Below are 27838 nucleotides of genomic sequence, written 5' to 3' on the forward strand. Positions count from 1 at the left end.
TGCCAGGCAGCACTGTTTCTGCACGGATTCCCTCAGGCTGCCCGGAATCCGGAGCACCCAAGGCTGCGGGGGCAGATGGAGCAGCTCCCTGCCCCCCCCCATGCAGTGGCAGCCCCTGACCGGCCTTTCGGGGACCCGCTGTGGGATGTCACCGTCACAAGCAGGGGAGGGAGGGAACGGACACTCCTGCTTGTGCCCTTGCTTTCTGCTGAGGGTTTTTTCCAGCCTGAATCAACAGACGAATTATGCCTGGAAAAAAATGACCAGAACCAGAAAACAAAACTGGAAAGAGCTCACCACGCGGTTACCTCGTCCATCTCCGCGCTCCAAAGTGGGGTCAAATTTACACCTCCTGCTCCCCAGGCTTTACCTGTCTGCAAAACTCCCCCGATGGAAGCAGGGAGGGATTATCCAGGCCTCTGACTTCCTGAGGATTCGCAGGCTCGCCCCCTCTGCAACTGCGTGAAAGGTGTTTGGAGGAGGAAAAAAAATTGTATTTTGAATAGATAAGGCTGGAGACATGATTTTCTGAATGTTTACATGTGAAAACATGAAATTAATTTACTTGACACTGTAGCGTCTCAGGAGTAATTATCAATTTTTATAGCTTACATGAAAATAAATCTTTTTTTCCTTACAGCACAATGAGTATACTGTATGTACATTTGCTTATTTATATACACAAATATTTAAGTACATGAACACGTCGGGAAGTGACAAACAGGTTCTTTTCTGCTCTACAAAGCACTGAAGGAGACGGGTACTTTTTGGCAGTCCCTCGGGACAGGGGGGTGCGTGGCAGTTGCTGGCGGGGGTCTCTGCAGGGGGGAGGGCTGGGTCCTTTCTGCGGCGATGGAGACCCGGCGGGTTTGGGCACCACGGAGATACGGAACGGGGGTGGGTAAGCAGTAACCAAGGCTGGTCTCACAAAGAGAAAAACGTCTCTACACCATGTCCGTCGGCTGCGGGACCCTCCGTTAAAACACAAACCGCTGTGAAGCACCAGCGGGTGCCCCCCCCCAGCAGCGTTGGGTCAGCTGCCATTGCCGCCCGCCGCCCCCCAGCTCTGCCGGAGCCACCGCCGAGTCCTCTCGTGGCTCGGGGCCCTTCTTTCTCGCACCGCTCGCAGTTCCCCTCTGGACAACAAAATTACACTTTTCCAGACACCCAAGGCTGAAAATATTTTTCATAGAGGGGTTCATTTCCCCCCCCCGGGTCTCTCGCTGCTGCCTTCTGGAGACCCTCAGTTGATCTCCCCCTCCGTGAATTCTTCCTTTATGGACTGTTTGCGAGATTTGCAGTCCGGGAGGTCGAACCCAAAGTCTGCCCACTCGTCGGCCCCGCCGCGGTTGGGGATGGTGATGGTGTGGCGCACGCGGAAGTGCACGGCCTCCATGACGCGCTGCCGCTGCAGCTCGCCCGAGCTGCCGATGGAGATGGTGGAGGCGTTGCTGCTGGAGCGGATGAGCTGCTGCGCCCCGTAGTCGTGGCTCTGCTTGAGCTCCTGCAGCCCCCTCCAGATGATCATCCTGTACTGCTCCGGGATCTTCAGTGCTCCGAGATCCTGGAAGAACAACACCGCTGAGGCACGGCCGGCAGGGACAGGACCGCGCCGGCGGGAGTGAGCCCCAGACCCCCGAGCTCGTGCTTTGGGGGACACACGGGCACGGTGCCCGAGCACCCGGCGGTGGCGGCGCTGGACCTCCCCTGGCCACGGCACCAAGCCCACGGGCACATCCCCACGGGCGATCTCTCATTCGTAACCAACGTCCAGTTACCCCAACACAGCTTTGCAGGTGAGAAAATTTTTTTTTTTCTGTTTTTCTTTGGGGTGGTTTCACATCCAACTGATGTGAAAGTGGGAGGGGGGGGACCTTTCCCCTTTGGACGCAGGTCGCGGGGCAGCGTGTGAAGCGTCCTGCTGTGTTCGCCCGGGCGAGCAGCCGCCGGCCGGGCTGGATTCTCCTCCGGTCCTGGACCAGGAGGTTGGAGCGGCGCCTGCCGCGGGGCCGGTGTCATGTACCGGCGGGGACAACGGCAGGCGGGTACGACGCCGGGGGCTGCGGTCGTAAAGCCGGACGAGGTGGATAACCTCGGGACCGGGGGCCCTGCACCAGAGCCATCACCGTCGTAGCGAGAGCTGCCAGAGACCCATGTTAATGCGGAACACAGAGACTCACGTGAGGGTTAACCAGAGCAGACAGCGAGTACGCAATTAGTAATAACAAATGCCGACTCGGACACACAGCTCAGCGGGCTGGGACAAGTTTTGGCCTTACCAAACCTTTCCTTTGACAGACGGTCACGGAGTTAGTTCAGAAAATGGTCCAAAACCAGGCTAAGGTTACACAACTGGCCCCAGCTACCAATGAAAAATCATCCTGTCTCCAAGAGCTGCATCGCCGCAGCCTGGTCTCGCTTCCCCACGGCGACTACAAACTGCCTGGGGGCAGAACGGCATCGGGGCAGGAGCTTTGTCTCGGCCAAAACACCAACTCGGGGATTTACAGGGCTTGCTACAGCTCAAAGGGTTTAAGGTTTATTTTTTTTCCCTCCTCCTCGTTACCCTGACGGCTGGGGAAGCCGCTGCCCCAGTGCCGCCCGCGCCATCATCACCCAGAGACTGCGCTTTGACCGGGGCGGCAGCGGAGGGACGATGCTCCGCGAGAGCTCAGGCGTTTCCAGCGTTGTTCCCTCCGCTGTTTTTCGCACCAGCTTTTGCCTGACCTGGGCTATGTCATTCCAGGGTTCCCTCGCACGAGTGCCCTGGGCTCAGCTCCCTTATTTCACCCTCTTTTACCTTAAAGATTAACAGGGAAGACGTAAAATCAGCTCCGATTTTAACCTCCCTGAACTGCCCGGGGGTGTTCCGCTGGCTCAGGGGACTCAGGGGGCTCTGGGTTATTTTGCTGAGCAGCTCGGGCGGGTTTTCCGTGTTAGGTGGAAAATCTACCCGTTGTCTGGTCTGGGGATCTCGTGGCTCTTTTAGTTCTGGCAGTCTGGAAGAACCAATCGAGACTCTCGTGGCTGCTACCGACGGCTGAGCGACTGCCAAATCCCGAGGACCAGAAGGGTGCACAAAGGGAAGGCATAAACCCTGGGAGCGCATATTCTGCGTGGCAGGTTGGTGCACGGTTTTCCCTTTCCTTTCAAACGGTTTTGTCCTTGCTTTTCAGATCGACAGCCGATAGAAACAAGTGGTAAGAACAGATCTCCCCAAAGCATTTACCTCTATGGATAGGTTCTGCAGGTGGTAAATATTCTGTAACCCTTGTGAGGTGAAATAGTCGATGCAGTTTGGACACCCCAATCCTGTTAAAAAACTGCAGAAAAAATTTGGAAAATAAAGCGGCGTTAACTTCTCATGAATAAAAGCTGTGCTCGCAACCGCCGTGCGGGGGGTCACTGAGACGTGGGGGGCGGCGGAGCTCGCCCCGGGCTGCCCGTCGTCTCTGCCTGTCGCCATCCCCAGTGCGACCGCCGTGGCCACTAAAGCCAAAGTGAAGCGTGGGGTGACGTTCATTCCTAAAACTGCAATCTTTCTCCTGCTCTTCGGAGGTTTCGGCTGAGTAACTTACTGGGAATAACCGGAGCGAGGGGGGGGCATGCCCCAGTGCGGGCAGCGAGGCCGGTCCCTGCCGTGTGGGGCAGGGGGGGGTTGCACATCGCAGGGGCTACGGCTTCACGCCCCTCCGTAAACCGCCCGCAGAGCCCCCCTGCGTGGGTGGGGCGTCTCTCGGAACCTCCGGGGTCTTTCTTAAAGACCGAAGCGTTGGAAAGTGGGCGCAGACCCGTGAGCGCATCCCTGCTGGAAGTGAGCCACGGGGGCCCCTTTCCACGCAGCGCCGGGAGGGAAGGGGAAGGGGCAGCTCACAAAGCTATGGGCCAGCGTGACATGCAGGAAAAGACTCTCGTTCGGATGCCTTTAATTTTTAATTAAGCGAGGATGGAGTACCCAGGTAGAGGCATGTGAGGGCAATAGAGGTTTCTAACTGGTAGGTAGCTGGGCTTTGGTTTCTGAGATGAGATTTCGTGAGCAGTGATTTCTCAGTTGGGACCAGTGGCCAGTTGACCAGTTGCTAGACAGATCTGACGGTTAGAGTGAGGGACAACAGCGAGAAACGTCAGAGGACAAGACAGACAGGGCCGCGGTCGCCTTCCCTACCTGACGAGGCTGGGGTCGGGGTTGTAGGGCGGCGGGGGGGTGCAGTGTGATCCGGAGACCATGGGCTGGGACGAGTGGCCGCCGTTCATTTCTCCGTTGGGTTGCATGGGGTGGCTGTTCAGCATCCCGGGTCCTGGGCAGCGGCGATGCCAGCGCAACAAACACGTCTGTTAGACATCGCCCCCGCCCCGGGACGACCACCCGCTCCCTCGGCAGGGAGCCCGCCGTCCGAGGGGTGGGAAGAGCCCCTGCGAGCACGGCGTGACGCCCGCCGCGGTGCCGAGGACCTTACCCATGGGCCCCAGGCCGGGCGCGGAGCCGGAGCCGTGCTGCGCCGGCTGCCCCACCAGCTGGTTGACGGAGGGCAGCTTGTTGATTCCCCCTCCGTGAACTTTATTCATGGGCGAAAGGACGGGCCCGTAGGAGGACGGGGTCTGCAGCTGAGTCCTGCTCGGGGGAAAGCAAGCGGGTGCTCAGCCTGCGGCGCGGGACGGAGCCGCCCTGAGCAACCCGGGGGTCCCCGCTGCCCCACCACCCCCGGCCGAGGCTCCGGGCAGCGGAGGAGCTGCTTTGCACCCATAGCGGCTCCGCGGCCGTTGTCAGCCCTTGCTAAGCACGAGGCGTGCGGTAGCCATGCTGCGAGCCACGGGACCAGTCCCAGAGCGGGGCTGTGGCCAGGGGCTACTCCCAGCCTCCCCCTGCCCCGGGGGCTGCTCCGGCCGCACTCACTGCCGCTGCAGGAGCTGCTGCTGCTGCTGCCGGTAGGAGTCAACCAGCTGCTGCGGGACCAGCTCCACCAGCTCCAGGCTCTCCTTTATCTTCATCAGGATCTCGAAGTTCTCCCGGCCTCGCACCTGGAGGAGGGAACAAGCCCAGGACTTCGCTTGGTTCCCCTCCCACCCGGCCACCTTCCCCGCGGCCCCTTTTCTCCACCCAGCCGCGCGAGGTGCAGCGTCGCTGTGGCCAGGGACTGTTTGGGGATCCAGGGCTCCCTTGGACACAGGTATTCAAAGGTGCTTTTGCTCCTGTGCTCGAGGTCTGTGCTCAGCCCCCGTCGCTGCCACCCTGCAGGAGACCCTGCAACCCCGTCGTGCCCAGCATCGCATCCCCAGCGCGCTTCTCGCAGAGGGGACGGTGCCACCATCATCCCGAGCCGAGCCCTCAACCAGTGCAGCTCACCGACACTCACGGGCACGTAATACATCTCCTCCTCCCCGTGCCTCCGTTTCTTAATGCCGGTGCCCAGCGCTGGGATGCCCTGGGGGCTCTGCTTGAAGGCTGGAAGGGAGGGAAGAGCGTTACCGCGCTGTTCTCGGGGGCCGGGACGCGGCGGGGAGCACCCCGGCTCCCTGCAGCATTTAAGCTCAAGCCACGCAGGACGCTGGTGGCTCCCCTGGCTTCTGGCATTGGTGATGCCCCTTTATTAGTAATAATAACAGAGAGGAAATATACGTGGATATGAAAGCTCCATACAAACAGCTTTGCACTCTGGGAAAACAGAGCGGGTCCTGCTTATGAGACTTTAGATTTAGCAGAGGAAAATCAAAGCATCGTGTCTGGATGTGGATTTGAGCCCAAACATCCGGAGTGCAGTGATTTCGGGTGCGATGGGGAAGGAGCTGAGGCAGAAGCATCGCGTGGCTTCGAGCAGGAAAGGGCTGCTGGCCAGGAGCACCCTGTGCCCCCCTCCCTCTCTCGGCCAGGGACTCACTGCGTTTGTTGGCGTTGCCGTTTTTAGCTGCGCTCTCGTTCAGGGCCTGCTGCTCTCGGTAATGGTCTTCATCCGCTTTGCGGTCTCTGCCGGGACAGGCGCAGATCCGTCCCTCGAACGATCTCCTTCCTAGGACCTGCCCGCTGGGAGGAGAGAGAAGTTGGTGACCCTGTTTCTGCTCGGGAAGCGCATCGCGACTCAGTCCGGCACATTACGGTCCAGCTTGGAAACCAGACCAGCAAAGTGCCGCCCCATCCCTCCATGTGAACGGATGGCTCGGGAAGCCATCGAGGCCCTCGGCAGCACTCTCCTGGGGAAGAGGAGCTCCTGGGGCAGAGGAAGGCTCCAGCTGCAGGGGGAGAAGCCGACGCTGGGCTGGGTCCCCAATCCCTCCGTGCCAGCCCTTTTCCTGGCCGGCAGAGAAGAGCCTTTCCCCGGCCGCGGGCTGGGGCTGCAGGGGGCTGCCATGTCCCCATCCCCTCGGGGGGAAGATTCCTTCCCGAGGGACCCCAGCCCTCCCGCAGCGGGGAGGGACGCCGGTCCCTGCCCCCACAGCCACTCACTCTCTCGTCTCCAGGGTGATGATGATGAGGATGGGCCTCCTGTTCATTCCTCCCACGCAGCTGCTGTTGCACATGAAGTTGTACAGGATGGTGGTGAACTCGGTCCCCACCTGCCCGGGAGGGGAGAGCAGGCGCTGAGCGGGGAGTGATGGGGGGAGGCAGGAGCCTGGGACCCCCAGCGAGTGATGGTGGGGGGAGGCAGGAGCCTGGGACCCCCGGGGAGTGATGGCGGGGGGAGGCAGGAGCCTGGGACCCCCGGGGAGTGATGGCGGGGGGAGGCAGGAGACTGGGACCCCCCGGGGAGTGATGTGGGGGGAGGCAGGAGCCTGGGACCCCCGGGGAGTGATGGCGGGGGGAGGCAGGAGACTGGGACCCCCGGGGAGTGATGGCGGGGGGAGGCAGGAGACTGGGACCCCCCGTGTCCTGGCCTGGGGCTGGTGCCTGGGCAGGGCGAGCAAGGGAGCTCTGAGGGGATGCTCTCCTGGGAGCACTGGGGAAGGGCGGTGTGGGGACGGTCCCAGCTGGGAAGAGGGGACTGTACAAGGACTGTGGGGCCCCCCAGCGACAGATTGGAGGGGATTTCCCTTTGCATCCCGCTTCCCAGGAATGGGGTGCTCTGGGATGCTTCACAGGGCTGGGAGCTGAGGATGCTCACAGTGGCCACCGGTGTGGGGAGCAAGCGGGGGTGGCCTCAGAGCTGCCAGGGCAAGCAGGACATGGGCTCAGGACACACGTGTGCCTCCTCCCAAGCAGCCCTGTCACCGGCAGGGTCACCCTCAGCACGGGCAGAACCGCTGTGCCCCAGGCAGCGGCAAGCACCGGTCCTGCCCCCCGCCCCGGGTACCTGCGGGGGCTCGTAGGGCACCATCACGCTCTGCCTTCCCGTCACGGGGTCGTCCACGTACTGGGAGAGGTTGTTGCCTTCCACCCGGATGAGGTGGCTGGCAGGGGCTGACTGGCCTGCAAGGAAACCCCCCCCCCAACCCCGGTTAGGACGTGGCCGCCCACGATGCTCGCCCTGTGCGTGCGAGGGCTGCAGGGCGGGCAGGGAGCCAGCCCCCCGGCCCCGACTGCGGCCCCCACCGCAGATGGGGCAGCCCCCGGCAGAGCAGCACTCACCATCGTTGAAGTCGCGGCCGAGCTCGTGGTTGGGGCAGCGTTTCACCACCTCGGTGACGTGCTCTGCCTTCTTGTAGACGGGCATGGCCCGGATGATGGTGCCTGGGGGCGGGGGGGTGGACACCTTGATCTGGATGGGACATGTTTTTGCGATCTGGCAGTAGAGTTTCTTCAGCAGCGGGGAGTACTGGAAAAGAAGAGGCACCCATCGGGTGAGCGCCGCGGAGCCTGACGGGGCGGTGGATGCTCCCCCCGCTGCCCTCGGCTTCGGCGCGGGAGGAGGGGATGCTGCTGGACGTGCGATGAAACTCCAACTCTGCCGTGTGCGAAAAACACTGATTTCTGTGGTGTAAAGCCGCTGCGGTGTAAATGTGGGGCTCCTTTCCCTGCTTGGGGGCTGGTGCGGGGCTCGGGCTGATGCTCCCGCATCCACCGGGAGACATTCCTCTTCCCTCGGCTGCGCTCGCCCACCCGCCCGCTGCTTTCTCACCCCTCCAAGGGAAATGCAAACACGGCAGTAAAGCAGCAAATTAAAATAATGACTTGTTATAAAGCCGATTGCCCCTCGCAGCCGCGCTGGAGGGCCCGTGCTGGTGCCGAGCTGCTCCCTGTGATGACGGAGGGGATGGCAGCGGCGCCCGGGCTCCCCGGCAGCTCCGCGAGGGATGGCAGCGCTGCAAACTGCTGCTGCACAGTCCCGGCGCCTGGTAGGGGACAGTGACCACGGGAAAATCAGCTTGTCTTTGCGGTAGCTAGGCTTGATATTTGGGTTTCCCCTGGAAATATTTAAATATGACCAAATTTGCCCACACGACATCTTATCCGCTTTCCACGTAAACCAGATACAACCACGCACTGGGTCCAGGGCCGGGAAGAGTTTCCCAGCCAGCCTGAGTGTTCCGGCAAAGCCGGAGCACCCGCTACGCTGTGATTTAGAGGAAATCTTGCTGAAAACCAGTGTAAAGCCTCACTCATGCATCCTTCAGCCCTTTTTGGAAACGTTACCCTGAACAACGCACACAGCTCCCGGCTGAGCCCCGCGCTGGGAGCACCGAGGGCGCCGACGCACCACAGCCTAAGGAAGTCATGCTTAACGTCATTAACAGAATCACAGCTAATTATGCAAGACCTCGGAGTTTAATCCTGACTCGCACGTGTGGCACAGACAGGTTTTGTCCTGACCACGACTCGGTCCTTGGCAGCCGCTCGCGGGGGCAGCGGTGGCTCGCAGGGGGACGTGGCGAGGAGGAGGATGCTCCGCAGGCAGATGAAGGCAGCGCCCGGAGACGCCTGTTGATAGAAAATGGTTCATGGCCACCAAAACACTCCCTGTGAGGGCACAAGGGATCTGCACGGTTAAGGAGCGAGGACCGTGGACCTGCTCAGCACGGGGGAAGCTGCTGGTGGCCACGAAAGTGGGAAGGGAACGACAGCCTGAAGAAAGCAGCGTGCCGGGGAGCCAGCCCTGCTCACAGCCCCGCAGCGCGGGTGCAGAGGGTGCAGAGCCCCTCGGCCATGGCGCCTGGGCAGCTCTGGGGGCCGGGAGCCAGCGCTGGGGCCGGGTCTGGTCCCACCAGGAGCCACCATCCTCCAGCGCCGGGCGCGAGAGGCTGCACGCCGCTGCAAGCAGGAGGGGGAAGGCAGGGCCTGTCCTTCACCTTCCAGTAACCGCCTGCGTCGGCTCCCAGGTGTGGGGATGTGCAATTCCCTTCCACCTCGCCAGTGCCACGCTGTTTTCCATCTCACAAAGAATGTGTTTGCTGTACAGGAGCCCACCCCTGCCGCGCGGAGAGCAGCCAGTCCCTGCATGGCAGGGCATGTTCCCGCTCAAAAGTATTTTATCTCATCCCCACAACACAGCGCCCGATGCCAAAAAAATACCACCGTGCAGAGTATTTGCGAGGATGTTAAAGCTTGTCCTCAGCCATCCCAGTACAGGTGTGCAGAGGCCAGCGAGGCTCCCCCCCTCCGCCGCGCTGCCAGCCGCCCCTCTGCCCTCCCGCTGACGGGGGTCCTGAGCCCCGGCCCCCCGAAGCCGGGGGACACCAGGGCTCGGCGGCGAGCACGGGACTGGTGGGGCACTGGGGATGGCTCAGCCCTCGTCTTCCCACCGCCCTGAGCCCGATGTACCCACGCATCAGGCGGGTTTGCAGAAGGGTCTGCGCATCCCCATCCTGCTGCCCTTCCCGCAGGAGGGGATGCAGCCGTGGGCTGAGCGAACCCCCCCTGCCCACGGAGGCTCCTACCAACCGGGGAACTGCTAACGGGGCTAACGAGATAAAGCATCCTCAGGTGGTGTCTCTAGGGAAGTTTCAGGGGGGATATAAAGGGGAGAGGCCCCTGCCAAGGGAGGCTGCAGCAGCTCCTGCGTCCTCAGGATGCGTTGGACCGATGGTCGGCCGGCAGCAGGTACCAGCTCCCAGGGAGACAATGGGGTGGGCTGGCGGGGGACGTGGCCTAGGGGGAGCAGGGAGATGCCGTGGTCATTAGAGGGTGAGATCCGGGGGTGTAACATGAAGCTGAATGTGGCAGGAAGAATTAATCCCCAGTACTGGAGGCATGTGGGCTCGCCGGAGGGAGAGGATGCTCAGAAACACCACCTTGCACTGAAATCCCCGACTTTTGCACTGATACCTGATGATGCTGACTACAGCTTGACTCCATGGCCAGGTTAGCCTCCCAGACACCATCCTGCATCTCCAGCTGGGATTGTGCTTAAGCTGGGAGTTCGGTCCTGCTCGGAACGCGGTTACTCCCCTCTGCCCGGCTGGAAGAAGCCGCTCTCGTGTGGCCGTGACCCATGTAGCTGCTCACCCCCAGTGTGACAGGGGGTTCACTCCCCCATTTTGAAGAGCCAACATGGCAAAACAAGGGTTATTTGGAAGGGGGGCTCTTCCTTGCCAGGTGTTAAAATACTGACAACTCCTGTCAAAGGATCCTTTCATGTAGACATTCCCGGGCAGTCCTCAACATGCCTGGGAAATATAACTGCTCTGGAAGAGTAGAGGTGCATTATGGCAAGTTCTTTGGTAACAAATTCTCTCATTATACCATGTTATGACATGGATAAATCTCTGTTAAATAGCAGAGCGATTGCCCCGCAGGGAGAAAGGCTGCCGCTCAACACAGGCATGCCTCCACTGATAACCTTATCATGTCTTAACAGCTCCAGGATTGCCTTCAAAGATCCTTCCACAATAACAAACTATTCTTTTAAGGAACTCCGTGCTGATAATTCTGGGTGAGGAAAGCCAGGGCTGTGCCCTGCGCGGCCGCGGTCCCGGCTCCTCGCAGCCATCCTGCGGCCGCATCCCCAGCCGCTGCCGGGGCAAAGCGCTCCGGGTCTTGCAGCCCCGGCCCATCCACGGCCACCGGGCACGTGAGGGTTATGGTTTTAGCATCCCAGGAGGCTCTACATCCCCTGCTGCGTTTGCAGCCAGGAAGAGCCCTCGGCAATGTATGGTGTCCATAGGGGACAGCAAAAGGCACATTTTGCTCAGATGCCAAGCAGCGTAGGTGCCTCTGATCCTACGTGGTCGCCTGTATTCGCTATCGATCTGCCCCACGGGCATCTCTGTGCCGGGCTGGGCCACATCATCTGAGTTACTGGTACCGCACAAGCCGCAGCTGAAGCGTGCACCCCCGGCTTGCAGAGAGCACAGAGCGGAGAGCTTGAGCTTTCCTCAAGTGCGACACGAGACGGTCGCAAATGGAGCCCGGGAGATCAAAACGCTGATATTTCATCACATAGATGAGTGCAGCCGCCTCGCTGCTCCCTGCTCTTCCTTTGCCACGGCCACGCTCGTGCTGCCTGCGCTCGGGGTGACCCTCGGGCTGTTTGCTCGCATCCATCCTCTTCCCCAGCGTTCGGACAAGCTGACCTCTCGAAACCGGCCGCACGTGGCAGCCGGGTCACAGCCGGAGCTCCCGCTGCTGCCCCCGGGCACAGGAACGGCATCTCGGGACACCTGAGCACCTTCCCTGCGCCGGTGCGTCAGCACTTCCCGACCTCAGCCCCTGGATTTCCTTCACACCTGGGGTACATTCTGCCCCTGGGCACCTCCTGCCTTTATTTCCAGTTCCTGCTCTACCCTTCGGACCGTCGGTGCCTGCCTCCCCCGTGAGGGTGTTCCTGAGGCCACCTCTGCTCACGGAAACTGCCAGAGAGTGTCTGGTTTTGCACATTTGCGGCGCACAAGGGGTTCTCGTGTCGGTGTGGCTTGTGGGTGCTGGATCGGTGTAAACAGCAGTAAGAGCACCGCGCAATCTCCCTGAACCTCGCGTAAACCTGCAGAAGGTGTATTCCTCCGGGGTTTTCTGTAGTCGTTCAGCTTTCGGGGTCAGCCCTCCTCTGCGGGGGTGAAAGCATAATGCCGCCTCTGCATCTCCCCCTTCCCTGCTACCATGGTCTGTCCTGCGGGGCAAAGCCAGAGCACTAGGAACAACTGGAAAAGCCAAATTACTTAAGCACTAGCAGGATATTGGCATTGACTGCTGTTTCTCTAGGGACTCGGCACCCCAAAGTGCCTTTACATGGGGTTTCTTTCACCTCTGCATTGAAACGCAGCTGCTTTTTGGGCAAGACGGACCCCACGCTGCATCAGTACTGAACACAACGGGAAACAGGCGCACAGGAGCGACAGAGCGCCGTGGGGCAATCGGCCCTGCTGGGGTTTGCTGGGGCTACCTTGGTACCGCCGTATCCGAGGAAATGTTTTACACGTCACAAAATCCAAACGAGCTAAAGCCCCACAATGGTTCATGGCGGCTGCAGCCGTGAAATTAAGTAGAAATTAAGTCTCGGCATCCCTCGCTGCTCCCCCTGAGCAGGCTCCCAGGACCCGCTCTGGAAGAGGCCGCCGCAGTGCTCAGACCCACAAGTGACCCCCCCACACACACAAGAGGCGAGAGTGGGGAGAGGTGTTTGTTTTTTTTTTTTCCCCGTGGATGCTGACAGCCTCGCGCACGAAAATAACCTGAATCTTCTGCGTGGAAAGACCTACCAGCAAAGTCCATCTCCGCCCAGCCCTCCCTGGGCAGCAGAACCGCTAGGAGGATGTGTCCCAACAGATTCGGAGCTGATAAAATCTTATTTATCTTCAACTGTTGACACCGAAGCGTCTCGACTTGCCTGCTTCGGGAGGGCTGCAGCCAAGTCCTCCTTTCTCTCTTGAAGGAAATCATTTGCTCAACAATTACTTTTTCCACAAATCCTCCCCCCTCCTGCCTACCAGCCTCCTCCTCCCCTACATTCCAGTCTCCTCATTAGCTCTACTCAAGACGTGTCCAGGACTGCAGTCAATGGATCCCAATAAAGCCACTAGCCTGGCAAGAGAGAGAGAAGAAAAGTGCTGCCTCCGGCTGCTAATTTCCTTGCGCTCCCCAGCAAGCAGCTGCGGAGCTGCATCCTGGGACAGGTTCGGGCAGATCGCAGCGGAGAGGTGATAATAATGTGTCTGTCATCTTACTCAGACATGTAGCATCTTGCAAACCGCAAATACCGTTAACCGGCTCGGACGAATCTGTTACGACAGATCCTGGAAGACATGCCGACTACAGAGCTAATTTCTTCTTTCTAATTTTTTTAATAACCATTTTTTAATCACCGGCCTATATAACTTCTCGCTCAGCTGGAAATTCCTCCCAAAGCTACTTTGCTGCTCGTTTACTATGAGCTGGGTTCGAATATGTCCAGTGCATGGCTGATGCCCGAGAGGAGCGCATCCGCCGGTGCCCGAGGCACGGGGACGTCGCAGCTGGGCAGCAGAGACACGGCCTGGGGACGGCTGTGAGGGACACGCCAACACCGGCCTCCCTGTGCCCCCGCACCACGGTGGGGATGCTTTGGGGTGATGGCCAGGGTACCACCAGCCGTGCCTGGGATTGGGGGGGGGGGGGGTCTCGAGGTGCCTGGCAGAGCCCCTCTGCTCACCCTGGCCATAGGCGGCTACAGGGGACCCCTGTCACCCGCAGGTCCCCCAGCCCCGCTCCCGCGGGCGCTGGACCACCAGTGATGTCTCGGGGCTGCCCTGGCGGCAGACACAGCGTGGAGAGGCTGCCTGCGTTCTTCTACCTTTATTATCGTGCCATTACTGCTAATTAAAATCCCTTGGTTCACCCCCAAAGGAGTCCTCTCCCTTCCTTCCCCGGTGTGCGCATCCTTAAAATAACTGCCAACCAGGATCACAGCCCTTCTTAGTCACGGCTCAACCAGCCAGCGCAGGCACTCGGCGCTTGTTTTAGTCTCTTCTAGTAAGTCTGGCTCCTTCTGTGCCTCTGGATGCTCGGGTCCTCTGACCGAGCCGGCGCTGGAGTTCCCCCTCATCCAAAAAGGAAGTCGAAAACGCAGCAATGCGGTTATTTCATGCTGCATTATCGAGACTGGATATGGGGAGCAGGCTGGGAGGGGAGGGAAGCAGGGGCTGAGCGATTGGGAATCGCTGCTGGAATCAAAATGCAGAAACCAGAACAGCGAGACCTGGACTCGGGGCGAGACTCCTGCCTCTCGCAGCATCCCTGGGAGGCTGTGCCGAGCAGGAGGGAGCTGCTCCTCCCGCGCTCCTGGAGCAGGCACGGGCAGAGGCGGTGGGTCGCTAAGGGCAGACCCAGCATCTCTCCCCACTCCTTTAGGCGCCGGGGGTCGGGGCTCCCGGTAACGCTTTCAGCCACGCTTCCCATGGCACGGGATGCAGCCCCATGGGGTAAAACCCTCTGCTCCCACCACTGTGGCAGCAGGCCTCGCATCTGCTCCCGAAGGATGCAGCCGAGGTGGGGAGCGCTGATGGCTGACCCATGGGACGTCCTCCACTGTCCTCCCCCTCTCTGCAGCCAGCGCCAGCGGTCACTGCGGGGCCAGAGCATGGAGATGCATTTCCTTCTGCAGCACGTTTATTATCTCTGTTCCTCCAGCAGGTCCCTCAGTCCCCGCCTCCCCCGTGTGAGTGTCAGATCCAGTGCAGAGGAACTGGCCGGAGCAACCTCATCTCCCTGGTGTGTCCTCTCCCACCTCCTCGGTCCCTGCACACAGCCTTGCCTTCCCGCTGGAGCCGCGCTTCCCAGTAAGTCGTTCCCTTGACCTGTGCATACCATACACATTCGAGATAGTGGAGCTGATAGCGGGATCGTGTTGGAACATCGCACACCGAATTCCTTTCCCTTTTTTCTTAATTCCATTGTGTCTGGAGCTCCTGGAGCCTCATCCACACCCTGCGCAAGCTGGTGGAAAGCCTCCAGTGGGCTGGTTCCAATGGGCTTTGGAGCAGGCTGGTGCTGAGGTTGCTTTCCTGCTTCTGGCACGCCAAAATATCCACGCTCTTCTGCCCAGCTACTCAGATGAAAACAAAGATGTTTATGGCTCAGAGGTAGAGCGTACCGAGCCGTGCCTGCCCCCTGCTCATCTCCAGATGACCGCTGTGGGACAGGAACCTCCCTAAAATATGGAAAGGTGCCAGAGTTTGAAGAGGGGCTCATTTCTATAGATGCTCCTGAAAGCTTTTCCCTCCTCTTTACAACCACCTCTACCCCAACAAGCCTCAGACAGCAACCAGGAAGGGAGAACCTGTCTCCTGCCGCACCAATGACTTCCATCCTCCTCATTCAGTTAGCATCACGCAAACCACCTCGGCCCCACACTCCAGCTGCAAGACCTGCAGAGCAACTGGAACCGGTTCAACACGGCAGTGTCCCACTGGGGAGCGCTGGGCGGAGGACGGGTTTGATGTGTGTGACTGCTGGACGCCGTCCATCCCAGCAGGAGCATCTCCCCTCGGCTTTGAGCCTCTCCAGCCTTTCCATGACAGGCTGCTTGCTCCCCGAAGCAGCAGACAAGACCCTGGACGTAGCTCGGACCCCCCCTGTGCCCATGCCCGGGCGAGGGGAGCCCCTGCTGGAGGCTTGTCCATCCCCCCCAGCGCCGGGGGCTCTGTGCGAGCCTGGGCAGCTGCCCCGCGCCAGGGGACGAGCTCCCGCATCCTTTTGCAGCCAGGCCACGGGAGGCCAAAGACTCTATTAACGCTTCTGCTGGCCCCCGCGCACGTGACAGCGTTTTAGAGGGGAGGGGGCGCTGAGCCGCCACAAACCCAACTTGAGAAAAATACTAATTATCTATCAGTTACCAGCTGGCCGGTGTGGCGAGGGGCTGCCGGTGAGAAAACAGCCGCGATCGGCTGGCGGCTCTAGCGTGTACGGGCAGCTCCGGGGCACCGGGAGTCCTGATAGCTTCCAACAAAGAGGCAGACTGCCGACGTGCCCCGTCTTGCCGCGCCGCGCTCCCGGTCCTCCTCCCAGCCTCTACCAGAGGGGGGCTTCAAACCTACGGGGAAAACCTTATTTTCAGCATCTGGCCGTTGCTCTCCGCTGATAAGAAGGCCATTAAAAATGCCCAGGGAGGCGGCGGCAGGCTGGAGGGCTCCCCGCGGCGCACACTGGTGCGGCCGCCCTGGGTGGGAGCTTGTGGTGACGTGCGGTGCTTGGAGCCCGGGCCGGGAGTTGGGACATCCCGCATCACCCACCCGCTGCCCAGCATCCCTCCGCAAGGACAGACCCGGGACTGGGAACACCAGCCCCAAACCCCTGTCCCAAGTCTTCTCCCCTTTTCCATTCACCCGTTCCCTAAATCTTGAAATTCAGCGGTTTAAGGCTGGAGAGCACAGGTGGCGATCCTCTGGTTTGATTCCCTGCACCGCTGGCCTAAGCCCCCCGCCTCCTCGTCCTGCGCGGAGCCAACGGGGTCTGCTTGAAGCACGGCTTATCTTTCCAGAGATATGCAGACTCTTCATTTGAATACTTCAGGAGTTGGAGGATCCACCGCATTCCTTGGTAAATTGTTCCTATGGTTAATTATACTCACTGTTAAAAAATTTCCACCTTGTTTCTAGTCTGAATTTGCCTGGCTTCAGCTTCCAAGCACTGGATCTCATTATGTCTTTTTCTATTAGATTAAAGAGCTGTCTGCTATCAGAAACCATCTCCTGTGCAGAGGGCGATCGAGCCACCCTTACTCTTCTCGTGGAGACCTTCCATGCAGAACGTTTCTCTGGTATCGCCCCACAAGGCGTCTGTTCCAAATCTTTCCTCTTCTTTGGATTTCCCTCCCAAAGCTTTTCTGTTTTGTCAGCGGAGGGTTTGAAGTGCGGACACCAGAACTCCACGTGGACAGGGGCCTCGGTGGCACCTCGCTGCCCCTGCCCGGGTGATGCTCCCCTGCCCAGCGCCTGTGGAGCAGCCAGCCCACCTCCGTATGCTCTTTGGCCAGGAGCCCTGGGCTCCTCAGAGCCTCCTTTCCTAAGCACGGGAGAATGGATGACACCACATCCCCCGGAGGAACAGCCGGAGGGATTCAGCCAAAACCCTTCAATACCAGGAATCTATTGGGCTACGCGCTTCCACCAACCAAAGCTCATGATTGTATCAAAAAAAAAAAAAAAACCCACGCCAAATCACTTGAGAAGATGACTCGCATCGAACTATTTGGCTTGGCCTTGCCCGCGCACCAGCTGTCAGTTCCTCCTGGGCTGGGTTCTCCGTGCTGCAGCCCCACATTGGAGCTGGGGGTCCGGCAGAGCCTCCCCCCGGGGCAGGGGCTGCCGGCTGCCCCGAACGCTGCCGGCTGAGGAGCTCTGCCCCATTCCGGCCCAGCGCTCGCTACAGCCCTGGCGTTAATTACTTAGCGCAGTTCATCTTGACGTATTCCAAAGCCATGAGGCTTCCCCAGCTATGGATGAAGTCGGCAGTTGTTTCACTGTTGTTCCTTTCACGGTGCTGAACCAAACCACGCCTGTCCTTTGGCGCACCGAGATGGGTAATTGGGTTGCCCTTGGCTGGGCCGTCACCGAGCTGCCAGGTGTCACTGTCCCCACCACCACCGACCGTTCATTTCGCTTTCCTTCCCGAGGGCCTGCCTTTCCCAACAGCTTTCCTAGAACGCTGCTACACCCACACTCAGATTGTGTAGAGAATCACACTGCCTACAGACACCCTTATTTGTGTATTACTGACTGGCGATATATAACTTTTTTTTTTTTTTTTTTGGTGCTGAATTCCTTTCCCAGTTTCACCAGGACAGACTTTGGAGCGCAGCAGTGGCGGCGCAGGGCTCCATGCAGCGGGAGGAAGGCTACAGCCCCATCTGCCAGCGGGAGAAATGCAGCTGTGACAGGGGGAGGTGGCGCGGATCTGGCTGTCACCGCGGCAGCACTGCTCGTCCTGTGGCAACCTCGGCGAGCTGGACCCTCTGCAGCCACGGCAGCGGTCACCGCTTCGAACGAAACATCCCCCACGCTCCCCAAGGTGCAAGACACTGCCGACCCGTTCTGCTCTCCACCAGGCTCAGCTTCAGCGCGGTGAGGTCTGGGCTGGTGGGCGCTAGTCCTGCAGCCAGCCTGCGTTCGGGGGACGCACAGTCAGCCCGGCACGGCGGTTCGGAGGTCCGCACATCTCACCCACCGCCCTGCTGAGCATTAAAGCCAGTTCAGGCATTTAACTCCTTCGCTCTGACCACTTCCCAGGAGGGTCCCCCCTTCCACCGTGTGCTCGGCAGCCTCAGCTCCCTCCCCGGGAGTGTCCTCTGCAGGTGCCTGTGGCTGCCCACGGCACGTTTGCCCGGCATCTCTCGGGTCCAGCTGCCCCCCAAGGCAAAGAGGGCTCTCAGCATCCCTGTGCCACTGACTGCTCTGAAACCTTAGCGCGCAGGCTTGAGGGGAAAAAAGCAATCTCGGCCTGATTAGCCCAGCTCCCAGCGGGACATGAGAGCTCCAGGAGCACGGTCAGCTCGGGGTGATGCTGAGACAGTCTGGGCTCAGGCTAGGGCTGTGGAAAGAGCCCAGGTGGCTCCAGTGAGGGAAGGGGCTGTCACGGGTTCCCTCGCTGCATGGGGCTGCCTCGGGGAGCCTCTTGCTGCTCCCCCTGCTCTCCTGGGGACAACCAGCCAAAATCGCCTTAGTGGCTTTTCTGATTTACTCCCTGCAGCTGCAACGTGCGTCGTCTGGGACAGGGAAGGGTATTTCCTTACCGCTAACTGAAGCGAGCGGAGTACCTTTAGTAGGTGCTTTCTCTGTCTGTGGTGTGCCCCGAGGGTGTCCCGCAGCAGCCAGCCTGGCCCTGCCCGCTCCATCCCAACGCCACCCCCAGGCACCGGGAGCTGGGGACAGGGGCCAGCAGCCATCAGACACTTCCCAGCCCTCCGTGCCGGGACAGCTGGGACAAGACACCCTGCGTTGCTGTGAGCTTGGTTTCCATTGGGATGCTTTAGTGGCATGGGAATGCCTCCTTTCCCTGGGCAGCTTTACTTTTAACTGGTGTGAGGTATCCCCCAGTATCCCCAATCCAGGCTAGGATTGGGCTGGAGTCATGTCCTACTCTGAGGACCTTCAGTTTATTAACGAAATGCATCCTTTAGCAACATCTTGCAAGCAAAGACAGTGGAAAAAAGTGAAGACTTAACTGCTCCTACAAGGGCAAGTCGTATTTAACGGCGGTGCTGGTCCTCAGCCCCGGTCAGCACGACTCAGCTGTGAAGCTCCGGTGACCGGACGCAGGAAGCTGCTCTGCTGCCCGAGCCGTGAATTTGGCTGCATTCAAACACCGGCTCGCTGACGGCTTTCCCCCTTCCGCCTGCCCCGTGGGTTTTGCAGGAGACAGACCCGGTGCTGCGGCAGCTGCCATAGCCCGTCCCCTCCTGCCCGCGCTCACTGCCACACACCGGGACCAACACGCCCGGGCGCTGCCTGCAAAGCATCCGCGGATGCTTTCTGTCTACCATGCGAAGGACTGTCTTGGCAATTAAATACATCAGCTTCAGAAAATAGGTGTCATTATCACTCCTCAGGCTGATAACATCACTCACGGTCGGCTCTGCCCGTTTCGTGCTAATGTCAAACCACCGCCCCGGAGGAAACCCCATCGCTCCCTCGCTGGTCAGTTGTCCCGTCCCAGCCTTTCTGCTCCGCTAACATTTCCCGAAGGAGAAAACCCACCTGCCTCGTGTGTGCGGGTGAGCGGCTCTCCTGGGTGCTCACAGAGGCGTCTGCCGCAGAAATGCCTCTGACACCGGCCACAAGTGCTGGTTTTTTTCTCAAAAACAGGGACAGCGCTACACTGAGCCAGGAAGTGAATTCAGGACCTTTTGCCCCCAAAAGCAAAGCAGTTGTCATAAACTCTGCCTGGTTCCTGGGTCCCCGGTCTGCAGAGGACTCCTGCGCCTGCAGACACGCGGCCGGTCCGGCGTGGACCCAACCGGCGTCTCCAAGGACCAGGGTGCTGTGCCCGCCTCCCCCACGGCACCATGCCGGGCAGCCACCCCTCTCTGATTAAAAACCAACTCTGTTATTTTGCCGTGACTTCCAGAGATTAAGTCGCCCTTCTGACACGAGATGGAAAAGGACTGGAAATGCCGAGTGAGAATTTACAGCAAAGCTGAGGATGGCCCCAGTAGACGCGAGCAAGGGTCGGTCTCGCCCACTGCCTGGCCTCTGACAGCTGGCAAACGCGTGGGGAAGCACCAGGAGAACAAGGCAGGTCCTTCCCCAGGACATTTCTCCAGCTTTGTGGTTTTCAGGGACATTTACCTGCAGTTTAGGGAATTGCTGTGAGAGAAATTACGTTCGAACTGCTGGGCTTCACAGCCCTCTTGGAGAAAATCCCTGAAAAGCGAGCACTGCTGTTCCCTGCGCGTTTTGCTTTCCAGGGCCACCTGTGCGGGCCAAGTCCCCATCGGAGGGTGGCTGCATCCCGCAGCCCCCCGTGCCAGCGTGCCCTCTGCGTCCCGCTGCCAAGCACTGCCGAGGCGTTTGCCGAAAACAGTGTCTGCAGCGGCGAGCGTCTCTCTAGCGAAGGCAAGAAGACATGCAACTTACTGTCCAGGTGGCTGACTTGGCGGTGCTGGATTGCTGGAAGGTCACCTCAAAGTGGTGGGGACCGGGGTAGTCGGTGTTGGAGGGGATGACGGGCGCTGGGGACATGGCGTCAAAGGTAGAGCTGGGCTGCGAGTAGGGCGAATGCGTTGGGACATTGGAGGTGTGCTCGGAGCTGTAGGGGCTGGTGGAGGCTGCTCTGCTGCCGATGCTCTGATCCATGCTGTTGTTCAGCAAATTGAACTGGGACTGGAGGAAGGGAAAAGGGGAGGAGGGAAAAAAGAAAACACCAGCCAGTTTAGAGACATGGAAACCTCAGCCACACTTCTGCAGGGCTCCAGGTGTCCTGTTACAGCCTCCTTAAAGGGCCAGCATGCGGGAAAGCCAGCCAAAAGAGCTGCTCTGGGTCCCTTGGGTTTTGGAACAGGTCACCACTTGCGCAAGGGATAAACCCAACACGCTTAAATCATCCCCTTCTCCCAGCTCCGTGCTCACTGGAGGCAGCGAGGTGCCGAGATCCCTGGATTTCTCGTGCACCTGGCTGTGCAAAGCCACCCTTGTGCCAGCAGGAGATGGGACAGGAATTTTCTGGGGTTTGCTGAGGTGTGGGAGATGTCCCGCTGCGGGGCCCGGTGGGGGACGGCCCCGTCCTGCGCACGGGGCTCTGCTCCACGGCAGCTTTCCCAGCGGGCAGAGCACCGCGGCGCAGGGAAGCGACCGGCAGCCCCCCGACGAAGGCATTGCTGCCAGCGCGGCCGCACCACGCAGCGTCCGACCTGCCCCTCCGGACACCTCCCGCACGCCTTCGCCTGTCATGAACGTACACACACAGACACACACCCCGCTTCTGGAAGCGTTTCTGGCAGCGGAGCCAGCTCTGAATGGCGGTTTGTGGAATTCGTTGCCCAGCCGGGATGTTTGCTTTCAGTGGCTTTCACTGATCCAGGTCTAATTTGGGGAAAACCTCAAACCTACAAAGCGCGCAGCTGTGATGCAGCACACTGCAGCAAGGTCACCGAGCAAAACTACCCATTTATGCGGGGTCTGGCTCTGACTCCAGACACACGGGACCAAATCCTGACTTTTTACAATTTTTTTTTCTTATTCCTCTTCTGAACAATTCCTGTCAGATACTCCCAGTAAGAGCTGGCAGCGCTTTTATCTGCAGGCATCGCCCAAGCAAAGCTATGTTCTCAAAAGCCACATGGCTAAAGCGGCATTAATCTTTCGTCTGAAAATCAGACCAAAAAACCCCATTTTTTCTATATTAGAGAAATAAATTAATATTAAAAAAAAAAAATCCCAAATGCAACAGTTTCTCAAAGCAAGTGGGATGTTTTTGTCCCCAGAAATCTGCAATTCCCGAATTGCTCAAGAGTTGCTCTCCCGGCGTTTGCAAGCCCGGCTTGTCCCAGTGGCGGGTGCTGCTGGTGGCTGCCACCGGTGACCACTAACAGCAGCCGCGGCATTGCCGCTTGTCACCCCGACTGCCCACAGCACCCTGCCTCGCAGGAGGAACGGGGCCGCCTGCCTGCGCTCCCCCAGCTCCAGCCCCCGCGTCCCTCCAGCCACCAGCACCAGTTGGGGAACTGGGAGCTACTGGGAGGCGGCCGTGGGGACGGCCAGCAGGCTCAGCCATCCGCCTTCTCCTCCGAAGGGCGGCAAGGCTCACAGCTCAGGAATCAGGAGACGTGTTTTGACTTGGGATCCCAACCTCACCCAAACGTCTACGATGTATAATGGTTTAAAGGCAATCATCCTTCTCCAGGGAAGTTCTCCTGTTGTCTGCATCTCTCACAAGGTCGTTGGAGCCTGTGACTAACTGGAGGAATGTTGAACAAGACCTGGCTTGCTTTTACACATACAGCCATTTTCTCCCCTAAAATATGTGCGTAAACCCCTCTATTCCTTCCTGCCACTCTATAAATAGCCCTGCCAAAGACAAACCAACCCCGTCCAAGCTTTCCGCAATCCCAGGCTTCACCTGGAGAAAAAGTCGCAAGAAACTTCAGCAAAATGGGTGTTAAAATTGTAAGTGGAAAGCCGTGGGGGAGAGCAGGGCCAGGGCAGCCTCGGCAGCGTGTGACAGCGGCCGGACGGCGAGCAGGACAGGTCACCCTGGGAAAGCAAAGCTCAGGCATCGCCAGGAGGAGAGCAGCAAGGGGAAAAGGGACTGCGGCTTGTCGGGGCTGATCCACAGCCCGAGTGGTCCACGAGCATCCCGCCGGAGCTGTTCCATCCCCTCGGGAGCACAGCAGGGCCCCGGGAACAGACTGCACTCGCGCCCTGAGCCACCTCCCTGCCAGGGAATGAACGGGGAGTAACTGCCCAGCGCCTGAGGAGCAAACAGCGCGATTTCAGCGCTGCCTTCGCAGAGCTCGGCATGTGTGCTCCCGGGGCTGCCCATCTCCTGCTGAAGTGGAAATATCCAGGAATCACAGAATAAATCCGTCTAGGCTGCAAGGGACCTTTAAGGTCATGGGGTTCAACCATCAACCCAACACTGCCCAAAGCACCGCTACCCCACATCCCTCAGCGCCGCGTCTGCCCGGCTTTTAAATCCCTCCAGGGATGGTGACTCCCCCACTGCCCTGGGCAGCCTCTTCCAATGCCTGACAACCCTTTCAGTGTAAAAATTTTTCCTAGTATCCATCCTAAACCTCCCCTGGTGTAACTTGAGGTCTTTTCCTCTCGTCCTATCGCCTGTTACCTGGGAGAAGAGACCGACCCCCAGCTCTCTACAAGCCCCTCTTGGGAGCTGCAGGGGGCGAGAAGGTCTCCCCTGAAGCCTGTTGCCTCCCGGTGACATCTGCCCTGGGGAGCCACGAGCTCGGGAGCTGTGGGGCGGACTGGGGTGAGGCGGCCCTTGGAAGTGGCTGGAAAAAACTCCACAAAAGTCAACCCCGCATGGGTCTGTGAGTCTGGGGTGCTTAGGGCCAGGCCCGTGAGCGGCTGAAGCCTGTGGCTGTAAAGCTTAATGGGGAGGTAAACCGAGACAGACCCACTGAGAAGAGCATCCCGACCTCCGCAAGGGAAAGGTCCTTCCCTCGGGGAAATCAGCGACTGGCTCGAACACCAAGGAGCCAGGAGACCCAGAGCACCACCTCTGGAAGCCGGGCTGGCCACCCCGGGCAGGGGTCCCCTGCCAGCACAAACCAACGGGCAGCGCCCGGGTGCCGGGGCTCGGCAGATCCGCCGGCTGAGATACCCGAGTCAGGTGCAGGGGGGAAAATGACACCTTGTTTTTAAAAATTGACTACATTTTGGAAACATTCCCTTAAAAGACAAATCGAAGGCATGAGTGTTTGTGTGTGTATGTGTGCGTCAACAAATGCAACACAGCCTTTGTGTTTGTAATTCTCTAAGTATATACATATACACACAGATGTTTATCCCCACACGCATATAAATATTCACATGACTGCAGTAACGACCTCCCAAGTAACAGCACTACCGCACAAAACGAACCCGGGGCATGTGCGCTTTGTACCAACACACGTAAGACAAAAAAAGAGGAGCGAAGTCATTTCTGGTCGGGAGGTGCGGCACCGCACCTTTCTGTCTCTAACAGCATCCCTGCCTGTGTCTAACTTTTCGGAATGCCAGAGGGCAGACACAAAATCCTTTTGACAGCGAAAGCAGCTTCAGCGCTTCAGGACAGGGCTAAAAAGGCAGGCGCAGGTACCATTACGTCTGCTCTACCCTCCCAGAGATGTTAGCCCAGGGAAGGAAACCCTGCCCGGGGCCGCGGGTGCGTGCTGTGAGGAGGTCCCCAGTGGAAGACAGACTGGTGCTGGTGGTGCCCAGCACCACAGGGAGCTCCTCGGATGGATGCTCCAGCTAACACCCCTCCATCTGGGCGAGGGGCCCTTTGCACCAAAGGCTTAAATGGAGCGGGCAAAGCGAGGGAGAAACGCCAACGGAGGCGTCAAGGCTGCAGCATCCCACGCTGACATGGGCTATGGTCCATGGTGGGGCTGGAGCCACCACAGCTCCTCCGTGCAGCCGCGGGATGGAGGAGGCTCTCCCGGGCAGCGGCAGAGCCAGAGCTGTGCCCAGGTCCGGCCTCGGCGTGTGATTGCAAATATGAAGGAGCAAAGCAAAACCCGTAAATAACAAGTAGCACTTACCGTGGTATAATGCTGCATCGGGTCGCTAATGTACAGCATTTTAGTCGTCTCGGGATTCACAGAGCGCTGGGAAGCGTCCCGCCACGGGAGTCATGGAGTCGGGGCGGGCACGGCGGGGGCAGGCGGGACGGGGGAGCGCGGGAGCAGGGCCGGGGCGGGCAGCGGCAGGGATGCTGCGCTGGCCACCCGTGTGCCGCCGTGTGTTGGCTTTTTTGCTTTTTTCATCTCCCTTAGTTCTGTCAACTCGCTGCATCCAACAACAAAACGGGGCCCACCCCTTTCTGTCCCTCATGACTATTCATTAAAGCACAGGGCAGGCCCCAGCTTGCCCAGTGATGGACTGGGCGATACCAACCGTTCCCACCGCAGGGAGAGCGGGGGTCCAGCTCCATCATCAAATCTGTCCAGATTCCACCCCAGAAAGCTGCCTGTAGCCGCACCGGGCTGGAAACCCATTCGGCCGGCACCATTTGCCAGCAGAGCGAGGTGGCTGCCCTTCCATCCACCAGGTGATGCAGCGGCTCTGAGAGCTCCATATCTCAGAGATATGGAGTTATCCCTGTCTGGATGGATAGATAGGGATAGATGGGGTAGATATGGATAGATGGGGATAGATGGATATCTAGATGGATAGATGGGGATAGATGGGGACAGATGGGTATCTAGATGGATAAATATGGATAGAGATGGATAGATGTGGATAGATGGATAGATATGGATAGAGATGGATAGATATGGATCGATGTGGATAGATGGATAGATATGGATAGATGGGATAGATGGATATCTAAATGGATATCTAGATGGATAGATATGGATAGATGGGGATAGATAGGTGTGGATAGATGGCTAGACAGATGTCTAGATAGACAGATATGGACAGCTAGCTCTCTGGATAGATATGGATAGATGGATATACAGATATCTGGAGCAACCAGGCAGATTTCCTTCCAACTCGAGGCAGATGGGGGAACGGTGCTGCCCTCAGCCAGACCCCGCCGTGGAAGGCTGTGTGCTGAAGCAGACGAGCAGTGCACAGAGTGGCATGGCGTATTTTGAAGGGTGGAACCAGCCTGCACCACCCACCTCCCAGCACTGCTGTGCATGACCAGTGGGTTAGTGGCGGAGAGGGAGCATCACCGCTGTCTGGAGGGCAGGTCACGGGGCGTTCGGGTGGCCAGCTCGCACCGCCGAGCATCAGCACCGGCGCCAGGCACTGCAGCACCCGCTGCTGCCTGCACGCTGGCTCCAGCCCCGCGAGCACCAGGCGCAGCAGGCATCCCAGCGTGGACCGAGCGCCTGCCTGCCCCGGCTCCCGTCTCTCCCAACACTGCCTTTCCTTCAGCCCGGCAGCACCGCGTTATCCGTGCCTTTCTTCCCAAGCGTGCCAGCCCGCTGTGCCCTGCGGTGACGCCGGTGGCCAGGGCTCACCGGGAGGGCATCGGCGCAGCACTGGGTGGCACGATGGGGCTGATGTAAATATTTACTGCCGGCTCGTTATCCCGAGCGAGGGCCGGCCGCCGGCTCTGCCCTGCCTGCGTGCAGCTGCTCTGCTCAGCGCCCCGCAAGGCCAGGGCTTGCCCAGTCATGGCAGCCCCCCGGGCTGCACCGAATCCCGCCGGGCTCGGCTCCGGTGGCAGCAGGAAGAGGAAGAAAGGCGACGGTGAGCTCAGCGAGGGGCAGCTCCCCAATTAGCACCGCCGCCCCCGCCTGCTCCCTCTGCCAGGCTCCTGCCCGCTGCAGACAAAGGCCAGGGAAGGGAGGGAAAGGAAGCGAAAAGCGAGGGAAAAGAGGGCTGGGGGAGGGGACGCAAGCTGGCGAGGAGGGAAACGGCCGCTTTCTGGAGGGAGATGCTGCCAATGCCGGCGCTGCTTCAGGGATGCTCCCAGGAGGCCGCCCCACTCGGGGCACTGAAGATGCACAAGCGACCCATCCGTCTCGCACACTCATTACGCTGCTTTTCAAACCCTTTGCCTTAGACACAGACGCAGCTTCTTGGAGGGAAGGGCAATGGCACAGACCCGGGGCCACGGTGGGAGCAGAGCTGGGTGCCAGGAGCACGGCATGCCCCTCCAGCAGCTCTGCCTCGCCACCAGCTTATACACGGCTTTTACTACACGGCGTGTTTATAGCAGAGCAAATTACACTCTCCTCCTGTCGAGGAACTCGAGCTCCACCACCGCTACAGCACAGAGCCCCCGCTGCATGCAGCAATGGCGTCTATCAATAAGTAGCCATTTTTTTAGGGAACACTGTACCATCCCCTGCGGACCTGCGGCGCAGCCATCGATTGCAGGTTCTCAGACCCCGCACAAATGACAGCGGCGCCGCACGCGTAGTGGTTGTGTTCGGTTTGTGAACCAGCAAGCATCCCACTCCCCACCCCGGAGCCCCCAGCCCGCTGCGGGGCACACAGGCTTGTATTTGATGCAGGTCCCCTTCGGGCAGTCTGAGCGCACTCACCATGACCGAGTCATTCATGCTTCTCATCTGGAAGACGTCCATCGTGACCTCCGTGCGGTCGGAGACCTCATTGCTGCCGGTGTGGTTGGATGGAGGCAGGTCGAAGTAGGTGCTGTCTGGCTCCCTGCGGGAAAGGGGATGGCACGGTCAGCCCTGCGGCACAGCCTGCGCCGCCACCACCCAGCAGCCTGCATTCCCGGGAACCTTCCTCCCTTCTCAACTTCTCCCTCCATCCTCCGCTTTTATTTCCACACAGCAGAGCAGGCTTTGCTCAGGCAAACTGTGCCCTGGTGGGTAAAGCAAGCGGAGACTTGGGAAGTTTTTGATTTACCCAGGTGCTCCGGTGTATCCGTCCCCTTGGGGTGTCTCTAAGTGAGAGGATACCAAGGAAGAAAGAGGATGAAATGAAGCACGGTCCTTCTTCCTTGCTTGATTAGAGCGTGAGGCTCAAAGGCCAGAAGACTTGCAAAAGTCTTGGTGTGACTAGATGACGTTTGATTTTAGAAAATATCCATTAACCAGGCAGCCACCAAGCCTCATCACCTCATGAGTGAAGACTGAGGAGTGAGAGCGCATCCTCCCAGGCTTGGTCCCAGGCAAGGCAAGGTCCCAGCCAGGAGGGGACCTTTGCTCTGGCCCTGACCCCATCCCCATGTGGCCCTGTACACGGGACAGTGTCAAGTACCAACGCCGGCTCTAAGGCCACTTCTGCCTCAGAATAAGCCTCAGGGCAAATGATCAACCACCACTTACAGCGTGCTCCAGAGGTGCTCAAACGTTGTGCCTTCGTCAGCTGGCGATGACTGGGACATCTTCACCGAGGGGGAGTCTGACAGAGG

General features: G+C 59.4%; 1 protein-coding gene across 3 annotated transcripts; it reads right to left on the reverse strand.

The window, feature by feature from the left end:
• Positions 1-538: 538 nt before the first annotated feature.
• On the reverse strand, positions 539-27838 carry TP73 (tumor protein p73). Of its 3 annotated transcripts, XM_054222117.1 has the most exons (13): positions 27753-27838; positions 27000-27123; positions 20410-20655; positions 7559-7745; positions 7284-7399; positions 6440-6549; positions 5877-6019; positions 5355-5443; positions 4895-5019; positions 4458-4612; positions 4166-4298; positions 3230-3323; positions 539-1564 (listed from the first exon to the last, which is right to left on the reverse strand). In XM_054222117.1, the coding sequence occupies exons 1-13, from the start codon at positions 27809-27811 to the stop codon at positions 1244-1246; spliced, it is 1902 nt and encodes a 633-aa protein (XP_054078092.1). In that variant the 5' UTR covers positions 27812-27838; the 3' UTR covers positions 539-1243. The 3 variants fall into 3 exon arrangements, with proteins under 3 accessions (XP_054078092.1, XP_054078093.1, XP_054078091.1); XM_054222116.1 differs by lacking the exon at positions 3230-3323 and having other exon boundaries at positions 1434-1564; positions 27753-27831; XM_054222118.1 differs by lacking the exons at positions 3230-3323; positions 4458-4612 and having other exon boundaries at positions 27753-27831.

The sequence above is a fragment of the Rissa tridactyla genome, chromosome 16 (assembly GCF_028500815.1).
Source record: "Rissa tridactyla isolate bRisTri1 chromosome 16, bRisTri1.patW.cur.20221130, whole genome shotgun sequence".
Classification (NCBI taxonomy): Eukaryota; Metazoa; Chordata; class Aves; order Charadriiformes; family Laridae; genus Rissa; species Rissa tridactyla.